This window comes from Salvelinus alpinus, chromosome 13 (genome assembly GCF_045679555.1).
Source record: "Salvelinus alpinus chromosome 13, SLU_Salpinus.1, whole genome shotgun sequence".
NCBI lineage: Eukaryota > Metazoa > Chordata > Actinopteri > Salmoniformes > Salmonidae > Salvelinus > Salvelinus alpinus.
This window is the reverse complement of record NC_092098.1, coordinates 44,334,614-44,362,198: the sequence shown is the minus strand read 5'-3', so window position 1 is coordinate 44,362,198 and position 27,585 is coordinate 44,334,614. Positions and strand designations below refer to the sequence as shown.

The following is a 27,585-nucleotide window of genomic DNA, read 5'->3' as shown; positions in this document are numbered from 1 at the left end:
CATCCCCCTTTTTCTTCCAAACATAACAATAGTCATTATGGCCAAACAGTTCTATTTTTGTTTCATCAGACCAGAGGACATTTCTCCAAAAAGTACAATCTTTGTCCCCATATGCAGTTGCAAACCGTAGTCTGGCTTTTTTATGGCAGTTTTGGAGCAGTGGCTTCTTCCTTGCTGAGCGGCCTTTCAGGTTGTCGATATTGGACTAGTTTTACTGTGGATATAGATACTTTAGTACCTGTTTCCTCCAGCATCTTCACAAGGTCCTTTGCTGTTGTTCTGGGAATGATTTGCACTTTTCGCACCAAAGTACGTTCATCTCTAGAAGACAGAACACGTCTCCTTCCTGAGCGGTATGACGGCTGCGTGGTCCCATGGTGTTTATACTTGCGTACTATTGTTTGTACAGATGAACGTGATACCTTCAGGCGTTTGGAAATTGCTCCCAAGGATGAACCAGACTTGTGGAGGTCTACAATTATTTTCTGAGGTCTTGGCTGATTTCTTTTGATTTTCCCATGATATCAAGCAAAGAGGCATTGAGTTTGAAGGTAAGCCTTGAAATACATCCACAGGTACACCTCCAATTGACTCAAATTATGTCAATTAGCCTATCAGAAGCTTCTAGAGCCATGACATAATTTTCTGGAATTTCCCAAGCTGTTTAAAGGCACAGTCAACGTAGTGTATGTAAACTTCTGACCTACTGGAATTGTGATACAGTGAATTATAAGTGAAATAATCTGTCTGTAAACAATTGTTGGAAAAATTACTTGTGTCATGCACAAAGTAGATGTCCTAACCGACTTGCCAAAACTATAGTTTGTTACCAAGAAATTTGTTGAGTGGTTGAAAAACAAGTTTTAATGTCTCCAACCTAAGTGTATGTAAACTTCCGACTTCAACTGTATACAATTCATGTCTCAAGGCTTACAAATCCTTATTTAACCTCCTCTTCATCTACACTGATTGAAGTGGATTTAACAAGTGACATCAATAAGGGATCATAGTTTTCACCTGGATTCACCTGGTCAGTATATGTCATGGAAAGAGCAGGTGTTCCTAATGTTTTATACGCTCAGTGTATGCTCGTCATAGAGCCTGGTTAAAGTCAAGCTGGAGGATCACCTACGATAAGAATAACAGTCATCTTAATGGGATTTCTCCTCAAAGGATCTCTTACCCCCCCATACTGTACAAGCTCATCTGTTGTAAATGGGCATATAAAATAACTGGTCACTGACAGCTACATTATCTTGGGAGGGTTTATGTAAGTTCTTATTGTGAACTGGCTCTGTTTGGACTCCATCTCCCACTCCAGACTGAGATGGTGTTTTAATAGCGGAAATCTTCTCAGCCTGTCATAATTACACCCATCAAAAGTGATGTCATGAGACTTTAACTGGCTATAAAACATAACAATTATAACAGAGCGGTGACAAGAATACTGCCAGGCTTAACAATGGGTCTGAAAATGGGAAATTCCCATAGCGATATCAAGCTAAAATGATGCAGATAGAGGATGTAATATAACAGCAATTCTACTCTATCTAATACATGGTACAGACAACTAACTGTCAGATCTACACATCACATTTCTATGAGAGATGTTCTTAACAAGGTGCTCTGGCAAGAATGTGATTCCTCCTGGACCGGTCATGTTCAGAGTACATTAAAAGGTATATCTACTATACTGTATATTGAGAAATCAAACAGAGACAACCAGTCAGTTGCAACTCATGTTTATTCAGGAACAGTTCATACCACCACATCACACCTCAATGTTGTTTTGACCTGCCTTCTCTGGGTTTTGATACAACAGTAAAAAAAGACATAAAAACTATAAAAAAGATCAAGTCAAACTAACATAAATATAATCACCACTTGGATTGCTTGGAATTCCACATCATCACTCAATAAAAAACAATGACCTCACGACCTCTTCCTCAGCTGATTGGGAGAGCAAAAATAAAGCTCTCCTCATCCTCCTCCTCCTCCTCCTAGCCTCATTCTAAAAACATACTACAATCCCCTGCCTTGTCTGGGACAGGTAAACAGACCAGAAGCATAGAAAAGGACTCTGAAAGAGAGTGACCCAGGGCTACGCCGGTCTGTCCTCTCCTTGGTGTTAGTTAGATACCAAACCAAGGGCTGTCAGTCAGCTGAAGTGTACAGCATTGTGGGGACTCTCTCGGAGTGTTGCCATTTAAACCAGCACAACATTATCTTTCAATGTTATGTTGTTGAATGCAGGGCATGATGGTCTGTTGCTTCAAAACGAGAGCCCACATTGTCAGGAAAATAGAAATAAAGCCAGAGGTAAATTACTGTGATTTCAAAGGTTTGTTACTTTTATCATAAACATTTTTTTGTATGTATTATTGTTCACAAAGCTCATAATTACAATTTCACGACCCAGGCCATGGAAGTTAAGCTTGGTTTTACTTCTTGTGCAAGGGTTACATGTTTTCTTAACCACCCAGATGACTTGCTAAAAGGTATGAATAGGAACAGGCATTAAGCTTGAAGCAAATGCAAAGGACGGTTTCTCACAATGTCATCTACAGCCAGGATGGAGTGGAGCGGATCGCAGGGGGGAAATTAAACATGACAACCATTTCTACTATAATATGCTATTGCATGTTTGCAAAATAATATTGTAATACCAGATAAGTTTTTATCTTCAAGAAAAATAAGAAACAAGACCATCTCTAATGACTATCACTCCTGGTTCAACAACCCAGGGAGGCAACGAACAACATCATTCACAAAGCTACGTTACATCAATCATACGTACTCACAATGCCACCTATCAGTTATGGACGTTACTGCATGTTATCATTACATTGCTAGGGAACTAAATCAGCAGACTAGCACTGAAAAAGGGTGAAAGCCAAACATGATGGAAGAAAAAGGCCGTATTACTTTTCCTAGGTAACAAGCATCAGAACACTGTGGAAATTGGTATCATGAGGTTTATTTAACTATATTATAAATTCAGAGTATTGCCTAAAATGTCAATACACAGTTGACACAATGACTAACGTAGACGATGAGGGACAGTAATAGAAATTGATCCCCTATACTCTGGTTATGAACATGCTCCTGTTATTCCAGACCATACAAACCCAATCTTTTTGTAAACAAATGTACTTTAAATGAATATTTTGTTTTAGTGACTGACCTGCAATTCCCTAGGAGGAGTAGTACTGAGCTTTTAGAAGCTTAAGCAGGTAGCATTGTGGCTGGTAAGGCATGAGGATTCAGTGTTTTACTCAACTTAACTTGTTTTAACTAATCATGTCTCCGTCGTCTCCCAATGGCTGTTGTCATCTTCTGACTGGTGTCTCTTCTGGTTAAACCTCTTAGCTGAGGGATGTGATGTTGGAGCGACCACCAGGGGGAATTACAATGCGGCGTCCCGCTGGCCGGATGGGGACATCCTCTGTGGTGGGGGGACCTAACAGACAAACAGGATTAGAGCGCTGTCTCTTTAAGCATCAGGATGAGGATATCCTCTGTGGTGGAGGGACCTAACAGACAAACAGGATTAGAGCGCTGTCTCTTTAAGCATCAGGATGAGGATATCCTCTGTGGTGGGGGGACCTAACAGAAACAGGATTAGAGTGCTGTCTCTTTAAGCATCAGGATGAGGATATCCTCTGTGGTGGGGGGACCTAACAGAAACAGGATTAGAGTACTGTCTCTTTAGGCTTCCCATTAACAAAGCCAGCTCCAGCCAGAGAGAGAGAGAGACAGAGAGAGAGACAGAGAGAGAGAGACAGAGAGAGAGAGACAGAGAGAGAGAGACAGAGAGAGAGAGACAGAGAGAGAGACAGAGAGAGAGAGACAGAGAGAGAGAGACAGCGAGAGAGAGACAGCGAGAGAGAGACAGCGAGAGAGAGAGAGAGAGAGAGAGAGAGAGAGAGAGAGACAGAGAGAGAGAGACAGCGAGAGAGACAGACAGCGAGAGAGACAGAGAGAGAGAGACAGAGAGACAGAGAGACAGAGACAGAGACAGAGACAGAGAGAGAGAGAGAGAGAGACAGAGAGAGAGAGAGAGAGAGAGAGAGAGAGAGAGAGAGAGAGAGAGAGAGAGAGAGAGAGAGAGAGAGAGAGTTAAGAAATAACTAAATGACTTGTGAAACACAAAGAGCACTGTCTGGAAGTACCAGGACGGCTGAGGGACAACAGTATTGTGCTGTGAGCATTAGTTACCACAAACAAATTATGAAATTAAGGCTTAAAATGTGATTATGGTAAAATGTCAAATTTCACCTGAAGGTTATTGTAACTCCCGCAGACAAATGGCAAAGTCGACCTTGGAAACATACTGTATCATGTGTGAAGTGCATTGTAATATGTCATTTCTGACTGTTGAGTGTGTGTGTGTGTGTGTGTGTGTGTGTGTGTGTGTGTGTGTGTGTGTGTGTGTGTGTGTGTGTGTGTGTGTGTGTGTGTGTGTGTGTGTGTGTGTGTGTGTGTGTGTGTGTGTGTCAGGTTCCTGGCACTTCCTATGACAACCAGGGATGGGAAAGCGGATGGGTAAATGAAAAGGTAGCTGAAGCTCACCACGCTGTGCAGGGTTACCTGCTAAGCTAAAGCCGGAGTGGTGCAGGTTCCTCACAGGCTGCTTGGTGGGGGAGGTACGGGCAGACGCTGAGGGGGTACCACCACGAGACATGGGCGAGAAGTCAGACACAGGACCGTCATACATGCCCCTGGGCACTGCCCGCAGGACTGCCAACTGAGAGAGAGGGAGACAGGGGTGATAAAGGGAGAGAGAAGGAGAAATATGGAGAAAGAGAGAAAAGAGAAAGATGATAATTTCTGTTGGTAACTTTATAACAGTTCTCCATGACAATGCTTGTTTAGAATTAGATTCATGGGGTTGTTTGTAGAATGCTTTGTGCCAATGCATATTTCACCCAGTGTTTTCCTAAGGAAAGCACTTCCAGATTTACTGACAGACTCAGTTCTTATTGGACATGCTGTCCTAGGGTCATGTGACTAAGGAATCCCTGGAAGCTGAGCTAGGAGCATCAGAAAAGACTTACTGCCACCAAGATCAACATTGCATTAATACATAGGTCTCACCAAAGAAACATCTCTATAGTCTGGGCAAAAAGAGAATGATGGCAGAATGGGAGGGTAGCCGTTTCAAGTTGAACACAACTCATTTAATATAACCCACTTGTGTTGAAATATCCACTTAAAATAGCACACTGTTGTTGCTGTTGAGTATCCACCAAACACCAGCAATATGAGCAACCCCATGAACACATCATATCCCTTCAAAACCATTGTTATAACCATACACATGGCTACAACAGGCACTCCCTGGCAGTCAGTTGTTACAGTATGTAACCTACAGCCAACAGCCGACGCCCCTGACATGAATCCTCAAGTCTGACATAACACTTGTCTCCCACACATCCCACATTACAGGTATGTAATGTACATTGAGATTGATGGTACATCTGATGATGCGTGGCATGGGCTGGGCCACAGCAGTGTGCATTAGTGTAAAGCTAAGCTGTCTTTAATGGAAAGCTGCGGTGACATCTTCCATGTTTGTGGGAGCTGAATGGCTCATCTCAGCTCTGCATCAGATTAGAGCTGATTAATCCCTGACCACTGAGAAAACACTTCTAGATGTCCCCAACTCACTGACCTTCTATTATTTTGTATTATTTGTTTTGTCATTTAGCAGATGCTCTTATCCAGAGCGACTTACAGAAGCAATTAAGGTTAAGTGCCTTGCTCAAGGGCACATTGAAAGATTTTTCACCTAGTCGGCTCAAGGAATCGAACGAGCAACCTTACGGGCCCAACGCTCGTAACTGCTAGGCTTACCTTCCGCCTCACAGACCTCACAGTCCTTGGCTCAGTGTCACATACTAACGCTGTCCGTGACAAAACCATCCATATAAAACTTATTCTAAGACAGAACTGAAGCGTTAGGAATACAGTATGTTCATTGGAAATACTTTCATATTGTTAAATAATTGTATAAAAGGGAGACAGTTACTCAGAGTCCAGAGACAGTTACTCAGAGTCCAGAGACAGTTACTCAGAGTCCAGAGACAGTTACTCAGAGTCCAGAGACAGTTACTCAGAGTCCAGAGACAGTTACTCAGACGTTGACTAGACAGTAAGGAGAGAGAGGCGAGCATCTTTTACCTGCTTCCTGGCCTTGATGCGCTTGTAAGCAAAGTCCGGGAAGGGGGTGCAGGGGATGAAGCGGCCGACCCCGGAGGTGGCGTGCAGGTTCCCATCCTCCAGCACCAGCTTCCCCTGGCAGATCACCACCGAGGGGGCACCACGGAGCTCCATGCCCTCAAACACATTGTACTCAGCAGCCTGGAATACACACAAGCATAGACATGACTGCAGGCACACGTGCACACACACAAAGTCAAACACATACAAACACACACAGAGTCAAACCAACACATCGCCAAACACACACAGAGTCAAACACACACAAAGTCAAACACATTCAAACACACACAGAGTCAAACCAACACATCGTCAAACACACACAGAGTCAAAAACACACACAAAGTCAAACACATTCAAACACACACAGAGTCAAACACACACAGAGTCAAACACACACAGAGTCAAACACACACAGTCAAACACACACAGTCAAACACACGCAGAGTCAAACACGTTATACATTAAAGCTGAAATATATAACTTTTGTGTGACCCCACCATATTCACATAAAACTGAGTTATAGATCTGTCATTCTCATTGAAAGAAAGCAAGTCTAAGAAGCAGTACAAACTAGATATACAAAAGTATGTGGACACCCCTTCAAATTAGTGGATTCGGCTATTTCAACCACACCCGTTGCTGACAGGTGTATAAAATCGAACACAAAGCCAGGCAATCTCCATAGACAAACATTGGAAGAAGAATGGCCTTACTGACGAGCTCAGTGACTTTCAATGTGGCACCATCATAGGATGTCACCTTTCCAACAAGTCAGTTCATAAAATGTCTGCTCTGCTAGAGCTGCCACGGTCAACTGTAAGTGCTTTTATTGTCAAGTGGAAACGTCTAGGAGCAACAATGGCTCAGCCGCAAAGTGACAGGCCACACAAGCTCACAGAATGGGACCGCCTTGTGCTGAAGTGAGTAGTGCGTAGAAATCGCCTGTCCTCGGTTGTAACACTCACTACCAAGGTACAAACTGCCTCTGGAAGCAATGTCAGCACAAGAACTGCTCGTCAAGGAAAGCTTCATGAAATTGGTTTCCATGGCCGAGCAGCCATGGAAAGCCTAAGATCACCATGCGCAATGCCAAGTGTCGGCTGGACTCTGGAGCAGTGTAAACCCGTTCTCTGGAGTGATGAATCACGCTTCACCATCTGGCAGTCCAACGGACAAATCTGGGTTTGGCAGATGCCAGGAGAATGCTAATGCTACCTGCCCCAATGCATAGTGCCAACTGTAAAGTTTGGTGGTGGAGGAATAATGGTCTGGGGCTGTTTTTCATGGTTCGGGCTAGGCCCCTTAGTTCCAGTGAAGGGAAATCTTAACTCTACAGCATACAATGACATTCTAGACGATTCTGTGCTTCCAACTTTGTGGCATCAGTTTGGGCAAGGTCCTTTCCTGTTTCAGCATGACAATGCACAAAGTGAGGTCCATACAGAAATGGTTTGTCGAGATCGGTGTGGAAGAACTTGACTGTCCTGCACATAGCCCTGACCTCAACCTCATCGAACACCTTTGGGATGAATTGGAACGCTGACTGCGAGCCAGTCCTATTCGCCCAACATCAGTGCCCAACCTCACTAATACTCTTGTGGCTGAATGGAAGCAAGTCCCCACAGCAATGTTCCAACATCTAGTGGAAAGCCTTCCCAGAAGAGTGGGACCAACTCCATATTAATGCCCATGAGTTTGGAATAAGATGTTCAGCAGGTCATCAGGTCATCTGGTGTATCGGTTCAATGTGTGTTTGGGTTTTGTACACTAGCTTCCAACAGCTGAAAATACAATATTTGTAGTTATGGAAAAGATTTTTCACAGCGGTTTAAAATGGTACAATGATTCTCTACACTAAACTTTCTTTTTTTGTCACATAAACTGAAATTAGGTGAACTATTATAATTGTTGCAACCAGGAAATGGCGGATTTCTGCATAGTGCATCTTTAAGTGGATATTGTATGTCTTGGTCAGTGATGCTAGGCCAACAAAAGAGAGGAGAATGACAAATTACAAAAACAAAAACTCTAGATTTATCAAGCCTACTTTTCCCCGTTGCACCCCAGTACAGTCTGTTATGCTGCCGTAACTTACTGTAGAGATTCACAAGCACAATCCAGTTATACAACCGATGAGCAGCTGCAGGAACTTTCAAGTGCTCATAACTCTCAAGCGGAGGAAATGACAGTACAGCGATGCAGAAGCAACCAGCTCCCACGTAAACACAACTATTTCCAGTATTTCTGCAGTCTGACAGTCACTCGTCTGACACAAATGGCGCCGGAGAGTTTACATGAGTTTACATCGGTGTGTCTTTGTGGACTCAGAAGGTCAAGAAAAAAGAAACAGTCTCTGAAACACATGACCTCACGCACCAAAGACTGTCTGTGATTTACATTATGAGCTGACACACTTATTCAGATGAAGAGCCGGCTAATTCCACTAAAGTAAATCAGATTTGGACATATTGCTCTTAAAACTGGTCTGATGAGAGGCCATTCTATGTGTTGTAGTGAGACGTAGAGCTTATTGAGGGAGAGCTAAGTAGAGTCATGGGACACACAGGCCCAGTTTGGCTGTGGGGACAGAGGAAAAGAGGAGGCGGGTTGGCGGGCGGCTTGGTAGGCAGGCAGGCCGTCTCTGTAGAGATGAGACCATGGTTCTGCCTTAATTAACAACATGTGTGGGAGAAGAGAGATAAATAACCCTCCTTCTCCACCTCCTCCACATCATCCAGTCGGCCTGTTTCTCATATGCCTCCTTTTGGCATTTAAAGACAAACAGCTGCCATCGCACAGCTGGGGCTAATGACTCCACGCATCACTCTCTCTACGCACTCTCTCCCTCTCTACCACTTTCTCTCCCTCTTTTTCTAGCACTGTCTCTCCTTCTCTCCCTAACACTTCCTCTTTCTCTAGCACTCTCTCCCTCTCTACCAATTTATCTTCTCTTTCTCTAGCCCTCTCTCTCTCTCTCCCACTTTCTTTCTACTCTCTTTCACTCTCGCTGGTCATCTCTGATCCATTCCCCCTCTCTCTATTCTCCTGCCACTAAACTCTCTTATTCCGTCTATCATTCTGTCTCTCTCTACATATTTTTTTGCAATCTGTTGCCCGCTCTCTTCTATTGTCTGTGTGTTCCTATGCACACGGCCCTGCTGTTTTTCCAGATTCAGGCCAGGACAGGACCAGAGGAGGCTGGTGGGAAGAGCTATAAGAAGACGGGCTCATTGTAAAGACTGGAATGGAGTTAATGGAATGGTACAGCAAACATATGGAAACTCCATTCCACTGATTCCATTCCAGCCATTACCATGAGCCGGTCCTCCTATAGCTTCTCCCACCAGCCTCCTCTGGACTGGACATAATGGCTCCACATCTGCCAAGTATGATGTCACGGCCGGGTTCTATCTGCAACAACATATACAAAGCTAACCAGATCAAACATTTCAGATAATGGGATACTTGTATTTACTACAGAGGAAGGGATACACAGGTTGTAAAGCACTTAACTACTGTGCCCAATAGATCACTGTAGCCATCATTAACATGGACAGGAGCCCCTGTTCTTATGTTCTGTGTTCTTATGTGCTTGTTTTGTTGTCTGGAGGGGCTACAAGCAGGAAACGAGAAGGTGACATCATTATGTAAAAACCTTGGGTCTCGTTGGATCTTTTCCACGTATGGAAAAGCCATTGAAAACTTGTCCAATCTTTTTCCAGCTCTTTCTTTCTCTCCCTCTCTTTGTCGTTCTATATCTCTCTCTGTGTTTCTGTCTTTCCACACCTCTTCATCGTACTATTCTGCTTTTCTCTGAGGTCTCTGTGTCTCTCTCTCTCTCACTCCCTCGTTCTCTGTGCCTGCAGCAGGAAGTGCAGAATGCTTGATTTCCTGAGCGGACACTTCCTCTGTTTAACCCTGCACTGTAGTGTACGCTCTGGGCTCCTGTGCGCAGGGAGTCTACAGGGACTTAATTTCCCTTCTGAGAAACTGAAAGGTCACTGAAACTTTATTCACCCCTAGCCTTTGACCTCTTACCGAATTGTGCGTCTTGGCGGTGATGGTGCGGACAGCATCTGAGTCCCAAATGACCAGGTCAGCATCGGAGCCCACAGCTATCCGTCCCTTACGGGGGTACAGGTTTAGGATCTTGGCGGCGTTGGTGCTCGTCACAGCAACAAACATGTTCTCGTCCATCTTGCCAGTGGTCTGAGTGAGCAGGAAAAAAAGGTGACTTGTCAAAATGTTATAATGGTGAAGTGCTAGCTAAACAAAGACGCTTTTACAGCTGACTGGTGGGTGAGGGTACTCTTGTAGTCAAGCGCAAGAACACACACACACACACACACACACACACACACACACACACACACACACACACACACACACACACACACACACACACACACACACACACACACACACACACACACACACACACACACACACACACACACACAGTCAATGCTAGAGTTGAGACTATGTGTTTTTTGTCTTAAGGCAGACCAGTGTGAATAATTCTGAGGCAAAGCTGCACCATTCATAACACAGCTGTCAAGAAAATACAAAACCATGTCTGAGTTCAAGAGCAAGAACAAGAATTAGGAGAAAAAAAAGAGATACACACTGTTTTATTCTGTAAGCAGGGTGAACGGCTGGGGGGATAGATCCAGAGATAGACAGAGATCTATACTGTTTAATTCTGTAAGCAGGGTGAACGGCTGGGGGGATAGATCCAGAGATATCACTAAACCACACTACCAGGATGTATTAGGGAAGAGGAGAGAGGAGGAGCTGCAGTGAACTGTGGAGAATGTGCAGCATAAACTGGAGGAAGTGGAGTACTCAGAGTAGCTAAGAGGGTTAGTAAAAGAGAGGGTTAGTGAGGGCTAGCGAAGCTGAGAAAATAAGGACATGAAAGAAAGAAACAGGATAGTCCCAGTCGGTATTAAATAGAATGCTGTGGCCCCGCCCACCTTGACTCACAGCAGAAACTTGACCTTTTCTTAAATAATGTTCTTGTTGTCTGCTTGTTTTACTCAATTACAAAACTATATAAAAGAAAAGTACGACATGTCTAAAGATTACTTTTTAACATTGTCTGCTCCTGAGTGTTCTCACTACTTAGACAAATATAATATTGTAGGGCTTCCCTCATGCCTCTTTTCATGACGTGCTAGCAGCCATGTGACTGAGTGCTAGTTAGCTACCGACCAGAACATTAAGCTAGCCAAGACCAACAACACAAACAAACAGACTATATAGCTACAAGTCGTGAGTGGAGTAACAAACGGACTATAGTAGTGAGTGGAGTAACAAACGGACTATACTAAACAAGTTAAATGTCTTACCTGTGATGAAATGTTTCCACACATATAACTACGTGTAACCATCTTGGACACTAGGTCCCCACAATTTAAGTAGAACAAAAAATAGTCAACAAAGTTGTCTCTTTTACACTGGGAGTCAATGGGAAAGAATGTTATTTTTTCCCCCAATTTGTGGGTGTGGTCGAGGGGAATTCATTATTATGACATGAATACCGACTAGGTAGGAGTATGCATCCTAAATAGCACCCTATTCCCTATATTGTACACTACTTTTGACCAGAGCCATATGGGCCCATGTCAAAATTAGTGGACTATAAAGGGAATAGAGTGCCATTTTGGACACAACCAAAGAAAGAGAGAAAGACATATGCCATGCAGACAGGTGTCCACCCATCCATCCTCACCACAGCCTTCTCCCAGATGAGGGACATCCTCTCCTCCACTCCGTTCACACCCTCAGGGATCTGAGTGAAGTCATCCTTCCCTATGGCCTTCTGGGCCACGCTGAAGGTGCAGTGGGCACTACCAGTCACATTCAGGTCACCACTGGGAGGGAGGGAGGGAGATAGAGAGAAAAGAGAGAGAGAGAAAAAGTGAAAGAGAGAGAAAGAGAAAATTAAAGAGAGAGAAAGTGATAGAGAGAGAGCGAGAGAAAGAGCGAGAGAGAAGAGAGCGAGAAAGAGCGAGAAAAGAGAGAGACAGAGAGTAACAACTTAGCCATGGCTTTGCAGCTGAAACATGCTAGAACAGTAGTAAGAAATGTGTTGAGATGCAGTATGTTGTACATCGCACACAACAGTGGCTTTCAGCAGCAGATTCAATTATGAAACTCTTCCAGAGTACCTCTTCCACAGGTACTGCTTCAGACCTGAAATAATTGCTTTACATCATAGCTGTGATCTACGATCCCTTAAGGCACACGTGTCAAACTCATTCCACGGAGGGCCGAGTGCCTGCGGGTTTTCGCTCCTCCCTTGAACATGACTGATGAATTATGATTAGTAAGGAACTCCCCTCACCTGGTTGTCTAGGCTTCATTTAAGGGGAAAAAACTACAACCTACAGACGCTCAGCCCTCCCTGCTGTCACGCCCTGACCTTAGAGATCCTTCTTATGTCTCTATTTTGGTTTGGTCAGGGCGTGAGTTGGGGTGGGCATTCTATGTTTTGTGTTCTATGTTTTCTATTTCTGTGTGTTTGGCCGGGTGTGGTTCTCAATCAGAGGCAGCTGTCTACCGTTGTCTCTGATTGAGAACCATACTTAGGTAGCCTTTTCCCACCTGTGTTTTGTGGGTAGTTGTTTTCTGTTTTGTGTCTGCACCAGACAGAACTGTTTCGCTTTCGTTCTCTTGTTTGTTGTTTTTGTTCGATTTGGTTTTGTTGGATTAAATCATGAAGACTTTAAACGCTGCACCTTGGTCCACTCTTCCTTCAGCCCACGAGAAGCGTTACACCTGCCCGGTCAAACCGGGAAATGTTTATTCCATACAGAAAAGCTGAAAAAGCTCACATACAACTGGAATAGCTCAGACAACACAGCAGAGCTGCGACTAAAGTAGATCGATTACTCTGAGTCAAGTGCCAAGGTCTCCTCCTACCAGTTATAGCTGTCTTCCCTTTCTTACAGAGCACTCTACCTTTCCTAACAGACAAACACACCAACTCGTGCAACCATATGTGTATATTGATGTGTACAGTGTATATTGATGTGTCTATTGATGTGTACAGTGTATATCAATGTGTATATTTATGTGTATTTTGATGTCTATTGATGTGTATATTGATGTGTATAGTGTATATTGATGTGTACAGTGTATATCGATGTGTATATTGATGTGTATACCGATGTGTATATTGGTGTGTATAGTGTATATTGATGTGTACAGTGTATATCGATGTGTATATTGATGTGTATACCGATGTGTATATTGATGTGTATACTGTATATTGATGTGTATATTTATGTGTATTTTGATGTCTATTGATGTGTATAGTGTATATTGATGTGTATATTGACGTGAATATTGATGTGTATTTTGAAGTCTATTGATGTGTATAGTGTATATTGATGTGTATAGTGTATATTGATGTGTACAGTGTGTATTGATCTATAAAAGAGACCTTGGTCTCAGCATGACTCCCTGTCAAAATAAAGGTTGAATAAATAATAAATCCATCATGAGGTTAGAAGCGCCTCCAGAACCCTATCAGTCTAACGTGTTTGATGCAGCGAGGACATGCTAGGTCAGTGGAGTGTCATACAGTCAACAGGGGGAGCTCTTTACCTGGCCAGTAATGTGTTCAGGTAGTCTGGGGTGGTGGGGTCCGGGCTGAGGGGGGGTGATGTCACAAAGGAGGCAGCCTTGGCCCAGTTCTTGCTCCAATAGTGTGTCCCGTCAGTCCCAAGGCTGGCCGTGATTGGCTCGCCGAACACAACGTTACCTGGGGAAAAGATATTAACACCCAGGATGAGACTACATTAAATCAACTCACCTCATGCTTCTAAAAATGTACTCACTCGTTAACTTGATAGGTTTATCCCAGGTCAAAGCCAGTAGCAAATGTACAATGTCTAGTATCCTTGCACATTTTCTATTTGGTACTGGCACTGACCCTGTAAACATGTATAGCTTACATTCTCCATTTTTTTCTTCCTTTATTTTTCCTGGGTTTAATTTTTTTTAAATTTTGATATTGAATATTGCACTGTTGGGAAGGGCTTGCAAGTTAAGCATTTCACTGTAGTTGTGAATATGACAAATAAAGCTTGAAACATAAGACCTAAAGGGAGAATCTAACAGAACTAAAAGGTCAGCTGATCCAGCTAAAGCAGATTGTAGGAAAGATTGGATGGTCTCAACCTTGCCTCATGTTTAACTTTCCTGTTGCTATTTGCAAGTCTCTTTCCCTCTCTGGGCTTTGACATGACGAATCGGATGTCAGCGCTGAGGAATGGGACCAGCCAGTGATGAAAACAAGGCCTCTTGGGAGCACCGAGTGACCCTTACATGCTTCCTACATGAGGACATGCATCTTTCCCTTCCTCTCTTTTTCTTCTCAGTTCAGAAAGTGTATATCTTTCTCTCCATCACGTACAAGAGGCCTACTCTCTCTCCCTGCTCCGCCGTGGGCTCCTGATGAATGGCAGAGACAGGTTTTCTGACAGTTTGCTACGGCGAGCCCCGGGTGATAAGTTAGGGATTCATCTCAAAACGGGCCTTCTTCTATCCGGTGTGTCTACCAGACCAGACCTATAGTGTAAATCTAGGGTGTGAACCAAGACACTAGGATCAGCACATAAGGGCATAGGTGCATTCCAATCCTCTTACAGAACAGAAGAGTTTAAGAGGCAGCAGCGAAGTTGCACTAAGAGGTGAGGACAACTACCTCCAAGGGACATGCGGGTAAGGCCCGTTTTGAGATGAATCTCTAACTTATCACCTGGGGACAGCTCTCGTGTTCTGATATGAAAGGTAGATTATCTTCTTTCTATGCATTCATTGTGACTAACAAATATCTAAGTTAGCTGCCTTCTTGATACGGTAATTAAAGCACAATCACAGCCACACTGGAAACCCGTGTACCTTTTTTCCTGGCCTGTGAGATGATGTCGGCAGCACTCTTGCTCATGACCCTGGTCACATACAGGGGACAGTTGGTCTGGCTGGCAATGGTGATGGCGCGGAACACAGCCTCTGCCTCCAGCTAGATGGGGGGGAATGGACAGATAGACAGCGACACACACACACACACACACGCAGACAGACAGACAGGCAGACGAAGACAGACAGAACAATCAATTAGTCTCTGAACAGATTAAACTAACCCTGGACTGGCAATGTCTACTACTGCCAGGTAGCCTAGTGGTTAGAGCGTTGGGCCAGTGAATGAAAGGTTGCTGGATTAAATCCCAGAGCTGACAAGGTAAAAATCTGTCGTTCTTCCCCTGAGCAAGGCAGTTAACCCACTGTTCCCCGGGTGCCGGAGACGTGGACGTTGATTATGGCAGCACCCCGCACCTCTCTGATTCAGAGGGGTTGGGTTAAATGCAGAAGACACATTTCAGTTGAATGCATTCAGTTGTACAATTGACAAGGTATCTCCACTTCAATCCATTTTGAATGGCTGTCAATCAGCACAAGGAAATGAAGTTGATCCTCCTCTGCAAATTCCAATGTGTAAAAGCTGCCACTCTCGACTTGGCCATTTCCGTATCAGTGTAGCGTTGCAGGGTTCGGCAGGTTCCTCACTGACATACAAATGTCACATTGTTTACTTTGTTTCCAAGGTCTTTAGCTGGCCACCACACATGGTTTTGTGCCAGGGCCTTCATGCAGCACATTCCAGGATGCTCCTTATGCAGGTCGTTGAGTAACCTCGCTTTTCTGTGGGTATGATTACTCTGCAACCCCAGAGTAGACAGCCTTTGTCAGTTGATAGCTGCAGTCTTCTGGTAAAGTATCCCTATAGCTCCTATCTTTCTACATAGCTTGGCCAGCCATGCAGTGTGAAATCCAACACTTTGAACAACACGGTGTCTCTCTTTGTCCCCATGGCAATGTCTGTGGCTTGAAGTGGTATGTCGTCCCACGCTGCAAAGTAGAAGACATTACCAGCCGTTTCCGGTGCCTCCGTTCCGTCCAGTGGTAGCCAGGATAATGTGTCAGCATTTAAGTGATCGGCTGAGCAGTGGTATTCGATGTCATAACGGTAGGCTGATAGAATGGTGGCATTCTTGAGGTTGACAGAGTAGGCTGTCTTCGGTCCGAAGATGGACAGGAGTGGTTTGGTATCTGGAAATAAAAAGTAAATCTGCGGCCATAAAGATACTTGTGAAATTCCTTAACTCCAAAGATCAGAGCCAACCCTTATTTCTCTATCTGCTCCTAGTTTTTCTCACTAGAACTGAGGGTTCAGGAGGCAAATGCTATGGGTCTTTTAGTCCCCGTTCTCAAAAACATGTAAAATCACTGCTCCAACCCCTTACAACGAGGCATCACAAGCGTAAGGGTCTCTTGGTGTCATAGTGCACCAAACACTGACTGTCCAGTAACATCCACTTACTTTTGTGGAAGACATCTTTGCTCTGTTTTTTCCATTGCCACTGTTTGTAGCAGCTCGTGGAAGGGCTTCAGTACGGTAGACTTGTTTGCCAGGAAACAGCCATAGTAGTTCAACAGGGCTAGAAAATATCTGAGTTATGTGATCATTTTAAGACATGCAGCCTCCACAATGGGCTTCTTTTCTGTGGCCTAGGTACTCCACGATGTAACTTGGTGATTATGTTCTCCCCCTCCAGTCTTTTCAGCTCTTTTTCCACCTTTTCTCGTAAAGGTGTAAGGAACAGGGCCTGGCTTGTGAAACTTCGGGTTGGCCTCTGGTTTCATCTTGATGTCCGTTTTGAACTCATAGATCAGGCCTAAACCCTCTTTGAAAACCTGATTGTGTTTCTCCAACACTTTGTTGAGGAACAGTGGCTTTTTTGTCATTCACTTGGAAAAATGCTCTCCCAGTCTAACCGGATGTGTTTTAACCGGTTTCTCCCTGGTACTGCTCATTTGTTGCCTTTGGCGACCATTAGTGGTAGCTTTGCGCATTGCATCGTGTACTGCACTGGTACTGTGAGTCTGCTGAGCAGTGGTATTGCATTTGTGTTTTCTCCAGTGGGATGTGTGCTAAAGCCTACATGCTCTCTGAGATGATGGTGACTGTAGTTCCTGTGTCTACTTGCATTTCAACTGGTGTGTTGTTCAGTTTCACTTCAAGAACAATTCCTTGAGTAGTGTCAGTCGCTCTGAACACTGAAAACAGTTCCATGTCATCATCTGCATTTTCTCCTGTCTCATTGCTTTCTGTGATTATCTTTGCTTCGTTGCTATTTTTAGCTTTCCTGCACACTTGTGCTACTAGTCCTAGTTCTGAGCACTCGTATCTACAGTCCTGAGAGTTGTATTTCTCTACACAACAGTAGCATTTTTGCTCGGTGCCCATTTCTCCCTCCCACTTTTGCAAAAGGGGAACATAAACAGCAATGCTTTCCCTCTCATTCTGATCACGTTGGTGTAAACATAATCTTTCCGCTATGATCAAAGGCTGCGGCCTATAGTGAGTGCTCAGTGCCTCGGTAACCTCATCATCAGTCTAACCTCAGTCTTTATCGATCGGTTTGTTAGGGGCTACCAAGCTTTTCAACAATCCATAGGCCCTGCTACCAATGACTGACTTTCCTCTGCAATATCATTAGTCATCCAGAGTGCCAGTCACTCATCAAAATCCTCCTTTATATCGACAGACATGTGTCCAATGAGTGCCATGATGATGTTAGGCTAGCTGGTTAGGCAAGACGTTGGTAGTTGGTGAAACTGAGAAAAAGTATTTATACCTCACTGGGTTCACATCAACACTTCTCGTCGCCACTGTAATATCCTGTGGTGTACTCTTGGTAAGGTTATGGCTATAACTTATGGCTATGACTTATGGCTGTGACTTATGGCTATGACTTATGGCTGTGACTTATGGCTGTGACTTATGGCTATGACTTATGGCTGTGACTTATGGATGTGACTTATGGATGTGACTTATGGCTGTGACTTATGACTATGACTTATGGCTGTGACTTATGGCTATGACTTATGGCTGTGACTTATGGCTGTGACTTATGGCTATGACTTATGGCTATGACTTATGGCTGTGACTTATGGCTATGACTTATGGCTATGACTTATGGCTATGACTTATGGCTGTGACTTATGGCTATGACTTATGTCTATGCTTATGGCTATGACTTATGTCTATGACTTATGGCTATGACTTATGGCTATGCATATCTAGTAAATAACTACTAGACAGAGAGCGGTGCACTTGAACTTGATTTAGTCCATGACTGCCATACAATACAACCCATGTGCACCCGGGTGTCCCGAGCACCCCACCCGGGGCTGTCCCGAGCACCCCACCCGGGGGCGTCCTGGGCACCCCAACCGCAAAATTCAGCTGAGACACACACACACAGAGAGATACACACGCACAAACACACAGAGAGAGAGAGAGAGAGACAGAGAGAAACAGACACACATGCACACACAGAGAGAGAGAGAGAGAGAGAGAGACACACACACACACAACTTTATTATGTAGAGAGCCTCACCTCCTCTGGCCTGCTCAGCACGTGTCCCTCTGGTCCAGTGATGCCCATCTCCAGCATGCGTGCCTGCTCCTGTGACAGACAAACAGAGGGACCATGTTCACACTAATTCACCCCCAACTCTGACACACACACACACACACACACACACACACACACACACACACACACACACACACACATATATATATATATATATATATATATATATATACAGTGGGGAGAACAAGTATTTGATACACTGCCGATTTTGCAGGTTTTCCTACTTACAAAGCATGTAGAGGTCTGTCATTTTTATCATAGGTACACTTCAACTGTGAGAGACGGAATCTAAAACAAAAATCCAGAAAATCACATTGTATGATTTTTAAATAATTAATTTGCATTTTATTGCATGACATAAGTATTTGATCACCTACCAACCAGTAAGAATTCCGGCTCTCACAGACCTGTTAGTTTTTCTTTAAGAAGCCCTCCTGTTCTCCACTCATTACCTGTATTAACTGCACCTGTTTGAACTCGTTACCTGTATAAAAGACACCTGTCCACACACTCAATCAAACAGATTCCAACCTCTCCACAATGGCCAAGACCAGAGAGCTGTGTAAGGACATCAGGGATAAAATTGTAGACCTGCACAAGGCTGGGATGGGCTACAGGACAATAGGCAAGCAGCTTGGTGAGAAGGAAACAACTGTTGGCGCAATTATTAGAAAATGGAAGAAGTTCAAGATGACGGTCAATCACCCTCGGTCTGGGGCTCCATGCAAGATTTCACCTCGTGGGGCATCAATGATCATGAGGAAGGTGAGGGATCAGCCCAGAACTACACGGCAGGACCTGGTCAATGACCTGAAGAGAGCTGGGACCACAGTCTCAAAGAAAACCATTAGTAACACACTACGCCGTCATGGATTAAAATCCTGCAGCGCACGCAAGGTCCCCCTGCTTAAGCCAGTGCATGTCCAGGCCCGTCTGAAGTTTGCCAATGACCATCTGGATGATCCAGAGGAGGAATGGGAGAAGGTCATGTGGTCTGATGAGACAAAAATAGCGCTTTTTGGTCTAAACTCCACTCGCCGTGTTTGGAGGAAGAAGAAGGATGAGTACAACCCCAAGAACACCATCCCAACCGTGAAGCATGGAGGTGGAAACATCATTCTTTGGGGATGCTTTTCTGCAAAGGGGACAGGACGACTGCACCGTATTGAGGGGAGGATGGATGGGGCCATGTATCGCGAGATCTTGGCCAACAACCTCCTTCCCTCAGTAAGAGCATTGAAGATGGGTCGTGGCTGGGTCTTCCAGCATGACAACGACACGAAGCACACAGCCATGGCAACTAAGGAGTGGCTCCGTAAGAAGCATCTCAAGGTCCTGGAGTGGCCTAGCCAGTCTCCAGACCTGAACCCAATAGAAAATCTTTGGAGGGAGCTGAAAGTCCGTATTGCCCAGCGACAGCCCCGAAACCTGAAGGATCTGGAGAAGATCTGTAGGGGGGAGTGGGCCAAAATCCCTGCTGCAGTGTGTGCAAACCTAGTCAAGAACTACAGGAAACGTATGATCTCTGTAATTGCAAACAAAGGTTTCTGTACCAAATATTAAGTTCTGCTTTTCTGATGTATCAAATACTTATGTCATGCAATAAAATGCAAATTAATTACTTAAAAATCATACAATGTGATTTTCTGGATTTTTGTTTTAGATTCCGTCTCTCATAGTTGAAGTGTACCTATGATAAAAATTACAGACCTCTACATGCTTTGTAAGTAGGAAAACCTGCAAAATCGGCAGTGTATCAAATACTTGTTCTCCCCACTGTATATATATATATATATATATATATATATGTGTGTGTGTATATACATATATGTGTGTGTATATACATATATATGTGTATATATGTGTATATATATATACACACACGCACACATAAACACACACCAGCACCCCAAAAAGAAAGATGGCAGAAAGTATTGAACCCTGCATCAATATCACACTGCATTGAGAGATGCCCGGGCTGGAAGAGAGTGATGAGTGGTTAACTGTTGTCGGGCTGATATAGAGGTTTAGTTAGTGCTATTCACCCTCATATTCACCCTCATATCAACCCTCACATTCACCCTCACATTCACCCTCATATTCACCCTGGACAGCTTTGGGGTATCGTTGGGACATGATACTATGTTGTGGGTTAAAAGCTGGCGCACAGACAGCAAGGAAGCCTCTTTACTGTCCTGCCAGACAGATCCCAGACACCCTAAGTCTCTGAGGGAGTCCAGACCAGCTATTAAGGCCCACCCAGCTCCCTCCCAGGACCCTACAGTCATAACACAGACTAACATAAACTGCATCCACACATTACTGTCAGTGTGACTCCTGCAATAGCCACTCTAACCACTCACCCTTCCCTTCTGACAGAGTCTACATGGGAGTCAGTTTAGTCTGGGGGAACAGTACAATGTATGACAATGTATGTGATAAAGGTCAAAGGTTAAACTAGGGAGGAGAGAGGAGGGGGTGGGTGGTTGTTGTGAGAAGTGGGTTACCTCGGCGATGATCTCTCCATTCTCAGCATGGACCTGCACAATGCCACCCATCTCTCCCAGGAAGGTAAAGATCTCATACAGCTGTAGAAACATGATTAGAACTTAGAACAAACATGATTAGAACTTAGAACAAACATGATTAGAACTTAGAACAAACATGATTAGAGCTTAGAACAAAGATGATTAGAACATAGTAGAAACACGAATAGAACATAGTAATAACATTAATAGAACATAGTACAAACATGAATAGAACATAGTAATAACATGAATAGAACATAGTAAAACATGAATAGAACATAGTACAAACATGAATAGAACATAGTAATAACATGAATAGAACATAGTAAACATGAATAGAACATAGTAAAACATGATTATAACTTAGTAAAACATGAATAGAACATAGTAAAACATGAATAGAACATAGTAATAACATGAATAGAACATAGTAAAACATGAATAGAACATAGTAGAAACATGAATAGAACATAGTAATAACATGAATAGAACATAGTAAAACATGAATAGAACATAGTAATAACATGAATAGAACATAGTAAAACATGAATAGAACATAGTAAAACATGAATAGAACATAGTAATAACATGAATAGAACATAGTAAAACATGAATAGAACATAGTAGAAACATGAATAGAACATAGTAATAACATGAATAGAACATAGTAAAACATGAATAGAACATAGTAGAAACATGAATATAACATAGTAATAACATGAATAGAACATAGTAAAACATGAATAGAACATAGTAGAAACATGAATAGAACATAGTAATAACATGAATAGAACATAGTAATAACATGAATAGAACATAGTAATAACATGAATAGAACATAGTAGAAACATGAATAGAACATAGTAATAACATGAATAGAACATAGTAGAAACATGAATAGAACATAGTAATAACATGAATAGAACATAGTAAAACATGAATAGAACATAGTAAAACATGAATAGAACATAGTACAAACATGAATGGAACACAGTAAGATGAATGGTCACAGTCCACACACATCAAACTACAAATAGGAAACCACACTGCTATTATAAAACATGGCTAAACTAGTCTTGCATGGGCTGCTCCAGTTTAAACGAGTCTAGCATTACCACAGTGCCTCTATATAGGCCACATGATTTGCAGACATGGTCATTTTTTCCATAGATTACAGTTTGGCGGGACTGTGTTTCACATGCTGGCCAAGCAGAGCCGAGTAGGGCTCACCAACATTGTGTGTTGCTGTAGGCTAGCTAGCACACTGTACCTCACTGTTGCTCATCTGGTAGAAGTCCTTATAGGCCATGTAGACCTGGAAGGAGTTCACACCTGAGAGAGAGAGAGAGAGAGAGAGAGAGAGAGAGAGAGAGAGAGAGAGAGAGAGAGAGAGAGAGAGAGAGAGAGAGAGAGAGAGAGAGAGAGAGAGAGAGAGAAGTAGCATATGAGTGAAACCCCAAACAGAGAAGATTCCTGTGATGATTCCAGTTTATTAATTGAGCCAAACAGAAGATCCCTCATCAGGCTTCATTGAACGTGACTGGAACTTAGGGCCTGACTATCATTACCCAGGAGGCCTGTATTCTGCTCTCTGGACATTCTGTGGCTATGCTGTGGTGGCCAAACGGACCTGTCCACTCTGTCCTGTGTCTGAGCTATCTAACTGGGCGTGAAACCATGGAGGGTCCCCCCAGGGCACCACACCCTCCTGCAGATGGACAGTGGTGGTCAGTGGTGTTTGGGCCAGGGCCAGGTATGGACCACAGGTCCTGTGAGCGTACTGGATGCCTGTGGCTGTGGTTGGGGGACAGACAGATTATGGGCCAGAGATAAGGAGGCAGAAGAAGGCACCACCGCTGAATGAGTTTCCTAGTTACTGCCAGCAGTAACCCTGCTCATCATCTTTGATTGGCCAGAGGAGTAGGTATAATGGCACTGTCTGTCTGACTGACTGTATGTCTGCATATGTATCTGTCTGCCTACCTGCCTGTCTGTCTGTGTCTGTCTGCCTGTCTACAGTCGTGGCCAAAAGTTTTGAGAAGGACACAAATATTAATTTTCACAAAGGCTGCTGCCTCAGTTTGTATGATGGCAATTTGCATATATTCCAGAAAGTTATGAAGAGTGATCAGATGAATTGCAATTAATGCAAAGTCCCTCTTTGCCATGCAAATGAACTGAATCCCAAAAAACATTTCCACTGCATTTCAGCCCTGCCACAAAAGGACCAGCTGACATCATGTCAGTGATTCTCTCGTTAACACAGGTGTGAGTGTTGACGAGGACAAGGCTGGAGATCCCTCTGTCATGCTGATTGAGTTCGAATAACAGACTGGAAGCTTCAAAAGGAGGGTGGTGCTTGGAATCATTGATCATCTTCATCTGTCAACCATGGTTACCTGCAATGAACATCATCATTGTTTTTGCACAAATAGGGCTTCACAAGCAAGGATATTGCTGCCAGTAAGATTGCACCTAAATCATCCATTTATCGGATCATCAAGAACTTCAAGGAGAGCGGTTCAATTGTTGTGAAGAAGGCTTCAGGGCGCCCAAGAAAGTCCAGCAAGCGCCAGGACCGTCTCCTAAAGTTGATTCAGCTGCGGGATCGGGGCACCACCAGAGCTTGCTCAGGAATGGCAGCAGGCAGGTGTGAGTGCATCTGCACGCACAGTGAGGCAAAGACTTTTGGAGAATGGCCTGGTGTCAAGAAGGGCAGCAAAGAAGTGACTTCTCTCCAGGAAAAACATCAGGGACAGACTGATATTCTGCAAAAGGTACAGGGATTGGACTGCTGAGGACTGGGGTAAAGTCATTTTCTCTGATGAATCCCCTTTCCGATTGTTTGGGGCATCCGGAAAAAAGCTTGTCCGGAGAAGACAAGGTGAGCGCTACCATCAGTCCTGTGTCATGCCAACAGTAAAGCATCCTGAGACCATTCATGTGTGGGGTTGCTTCTCAGCCAAGGGAGTGGGCTCACTCACAATTTTGCCTAAGAACACAGCCATGAATAAAGAATGGTACCAACACATCCTCCGAGAGCAACTTCTCCCAACCATCCAGGAACAGTTTGGTGACAAACAATGCCTTTTCCAGCATGATGGAGCACCTTGCCATAAGGAAAAAGTGATAACTAAGTGGCTCGGGGAACAAAACATCGATATTTTGGGTCCATGGCCAGGAAACTCCCCAGACCTTAATCCCATTGAGAACTTGTGGTCAATCCTCAAGAGGCGGGTGGACAAACAAAACCCCATAAATTCTGACAAACTCCAAGCATTGATTATGCAAGAATGGGCTGCCATCAGTCAGGATGTGGCCCAGAAGTTAGTTGACAACATGCCAGGGCGGATTGCAGAAGTCTTGAAAAAGAAGGGTCAACATTGCAAATATTGACTCTTTGCATCAACTTCATGTAATTGTCAATAAAAGCCTTTGACACTTATGAAATACTTGTAGTTATACTTCAGTGTTTCATAGTAACATCTGACAAAAGTATCTAAAGACACTGAGGCAGCAGACTTTGTGGAAATTAATATTTGGGTCATTCTCAAAACTTTTGGCCACAACTGTACAGGTGTTTGTCTGTCTGTCTACATGCCTGCGTTTCTCTCTGTGTATGTGTCTGTCTGCCTACCTATCTGCCTGCCTGTCTGTCTGTCTGTCTGTCTGTCTGCCTGTCTGTGTCTCTGTCTGTCTGTCTGCATTCCTGTGTGTTTGTCTGTCTGCATGCGTGTCTATCTATCTATCTGTCTGTCTGTCTGTCTGTCTGTCTGTCTGTCTGTCTGTCTGTCTGTCTGTCTGTCTGTCTGTCTGTCTGTCTGTCTGTCTGTCTGTCTGTCTGTCTGTCTGAGTGTCTGTCTGCCTGCCTGTCTGTCTGCTGGATCCAGTACTATGGACTTTGTCTTGATCCAAGGTGGATTCCCAATGGATCCTCATCTCTAAACTTAAAAGCATGGTCCTCTCAATCCAGTTGATATATAGACTGACATATAAAAAGAAACGTCCTCTCACTGTCAACTGCGTTTATTTCAGCAAACTTAACATGTGCAAATATCTGTATGAACATAACAAGATTCAACAACTAAGGCATAAACTGAACAAGTTCCACAGACATGTGACTAACAGAAATGGAATAATGTGTCCCTGAACAAAGGGGGGGGGGGGGGGGGGTCAAAATCTAAAGTAACAGTCAGTATATGGTGTGGCCACCAGCTGCATTAAGTACTGCAGTGCATCTCCACCTCATGGACTGCACCAGATTTGCCAGTTCTTGCTGTGTGATGTTACCCCACTCTTCCACCAAGGCACCTGCAAGTTCCCAGACATTTCTGGGGGGAGTGGCCCTAGCCCTCACCCTCCAATCCAACATGTCCCAGACGTGCTCAATGGGATTGAGATCCGGGCTCTTCGATGGCCATGGCAGAACACTGACATTCCTGTCTTGCAGGAAATCACTCACAGAACGAGCAGTATGGCTGGTGGCATTGTCATGCTGGAGGGTCATGTCAGGATGAGCCTGCGGGAAGGGTACCACATGCCTTCCCTGTAAAGCACAGCTTTGATATTGCCTGCAATGACAACAAGCTCAGTCCGATGAGGCTGTGACACACCGCCCCAGATCATGACGGACCCTCCACTTCCAAATCGATCCCGCTCCAGAGTACAGGCCTCGGTGTAACGCTCATTCCTTCGACGATAAATGCAAATCTGACCATCGGCCCTGGTGAGACAAAACCGCGACTCGTCAGTGAAGAGCACTTTTTGCCAGTCCTGTCTGGTCCAGCGACAGTGGGTTTGTGCCCATAGGCGACGTTGTTGCTGGTGATGTCTGTTGAGGACCTGCCTTACAACAGGCCTACAAGCCCTCAGTCCAGCCTCTCTCAGCCTATTGTGGACAGTCTGAGCACTGATGGAGGGATTGTGCATTCCTGGTGTAACTCGGGCAGTTGTTGTTGGCATCCTGTACCTGTCCCGCAGGTGTGATGTTTGGATGTACCGATCCTGTGCAGGTGTTGTTACATGTGGTCTGCCACTGCGAGGACGATCAGCTGTCTGTCCTAGCTCCCTGTAGTGTTGTCTTAGGCGTCTCACAGTACGGACATTGCAATTTAATGCCCTGGCCACATCTGCAGTCCTCATGGCTCCTTGCAGCATGCCTAAGGCACGTTCACGCAGATGAGCAGGGACCCTGGGCATCTTTCTTTTGGTGTTTTTCAGAGTCAGTAGAAAGGCCTCTTTAGTGTCCTAAGTTTTCATAACTGTGACCTTAATTGCCTACCGTCTGTAAGCTGTTAGTGTCTCAACGACCGTTCCACATGTGCATGTTCATTAATTGTTTATGGTTCATTGAACAAGCATGGGAAACAGTGTTTAAACCCTTTAAAATGAAGATCTGTGAAGTTATTTAGATTTTTACGAATTATCTTTGAAAGACAGGGTCCTGAAAAAGAAACGTTTCTTTTTTTGCTGAGTTTATTTGTGGTGAACAGAACCCTGCCTAACTCTTTGGTAGTCGATGCATTTCCTCCCATAATATGTGATTTTTGCATGTGGAAAAGTGCTATAGAAAGTCCATTTGAATTTCCATTTACTGTCTGTCAGACCTTCCCCTTGCTGCTGTGACGTTGGCCGTTACCTTTTTCCTTGAGCAGTGTGTCCACGTCCTGCTTGACACTGTCGCTCCAGTGGGTGATGTCCACATGGAGGGAGTAGTCACAGCAGGTCTTCTCATCGGCCCAGCTCCTCCATTGCTCAAAGGCCTCGATCAGACTGCTGCCTGGCTCCGGGATCACATGATCCACTACAGGGAGGGAGGCAGGGGGGGTAGGGGAGGGAGGGGAGGGAGGGAGGGAAGGGGGTGGACATAGAGAGAAAGGGATTAGGAAGAGAGAGAGGGCGACAGAGAGAGGGAGGATGTTACTGTTTGTGTTATATAACCCACAATGCCTGTGTCTCTGTGTCCTTTGCCAGTGGCTTTCAATACAATGTCACCTATCATTGGAAATGTCTGTATGTCTGAGTGTATGTTTGGGTTACATGGAACTCCCAGTTCAAGTCACTGTTCGGCTAATCGAAAACAAACTCAAACTGATAAGAGATAAAGAGAACCCCCACCTCCTCCGATGTCTATAGTGGTCCTAGTCTCTGATGTAATATGTCCGCCTGCTGCCCTGACCAGCTGACCACTTCCCGATCCAATTAAAGGCCGCCCAATCTCCTCAAATCCCTCTGCGTGTGTTAATGCGATCTCGAGTCAACAGCAGCCAAGAAAAGCTATGTTGTTTACTATGGTTGACTCTCTGACCGAGGCTGTG

General features: G+C 44.3%; 1 protein-coding gene across 6 annotated transcripts in view; it reads right to left on the bottom strand.

Annotated features, from left to right (window-relative positions):
• Positions 1-1,726: 1,726 nt before the first annotated feature.
• The window catches only part of dpysl3 (dihydropyrimidinase like 3), a 54,135-nt gene continuing 28,276 nt past the window's right edge, over positions 1,727-27,585 (bottom strand). For 2 of the 6 annotated variants that reach the window (XM_071339508.1, XM_071339503.1), the window contains exons 4-14: positions 26,907-27,071; positions 22,539-22,600; positions 21,248-21,328; positions 18,702-18,770; positions 15,139-15,259; positions 13,840-13,996; positions 11,960-12,101; positions 10,264-10,434; positions 6,184-6,363; positions 4,573-4,747; positions 1,727-3,460 (exon numbers count right to left, since the gene is read on the bottom strand). In XM_071339508.1, coding sequence (XP_071195609.1) covers positions 3,366-3,460; positions 4,573-4,747; positions 6,184-6,363; positions 10,264-10,434; positions 11,960-12,101; positions 13,840-13,996; positions 15,139-15,259; positions 18,702-18,770; positions 21,248-21,328; positions 22,539-22,600; positions 26,907-27,071 — 1,418 coding nt within the window. In that variant the 3' untranslated portion in view covers positions 1,727-3,365. Of the gene's footprint in view, positions 3,461-3,483; positions 3,678-4,572; positions 4,748-6,183; positions 6,364-10,263; positions 10,435-11,959; positions 12,102-13,839; positions 13,997-15,138; positions 15,260-18,701; positions 18,771-21,247; positions 21,329-22,538; positions 22,601-26,906; positions 27,072-27,585 lie in introns of those variants that run through there. The other 4 variants (XM_071339507.1, XM_071339504.1, XM_071339505.1 and 1 more) reach the window with 3 other exon arrangements.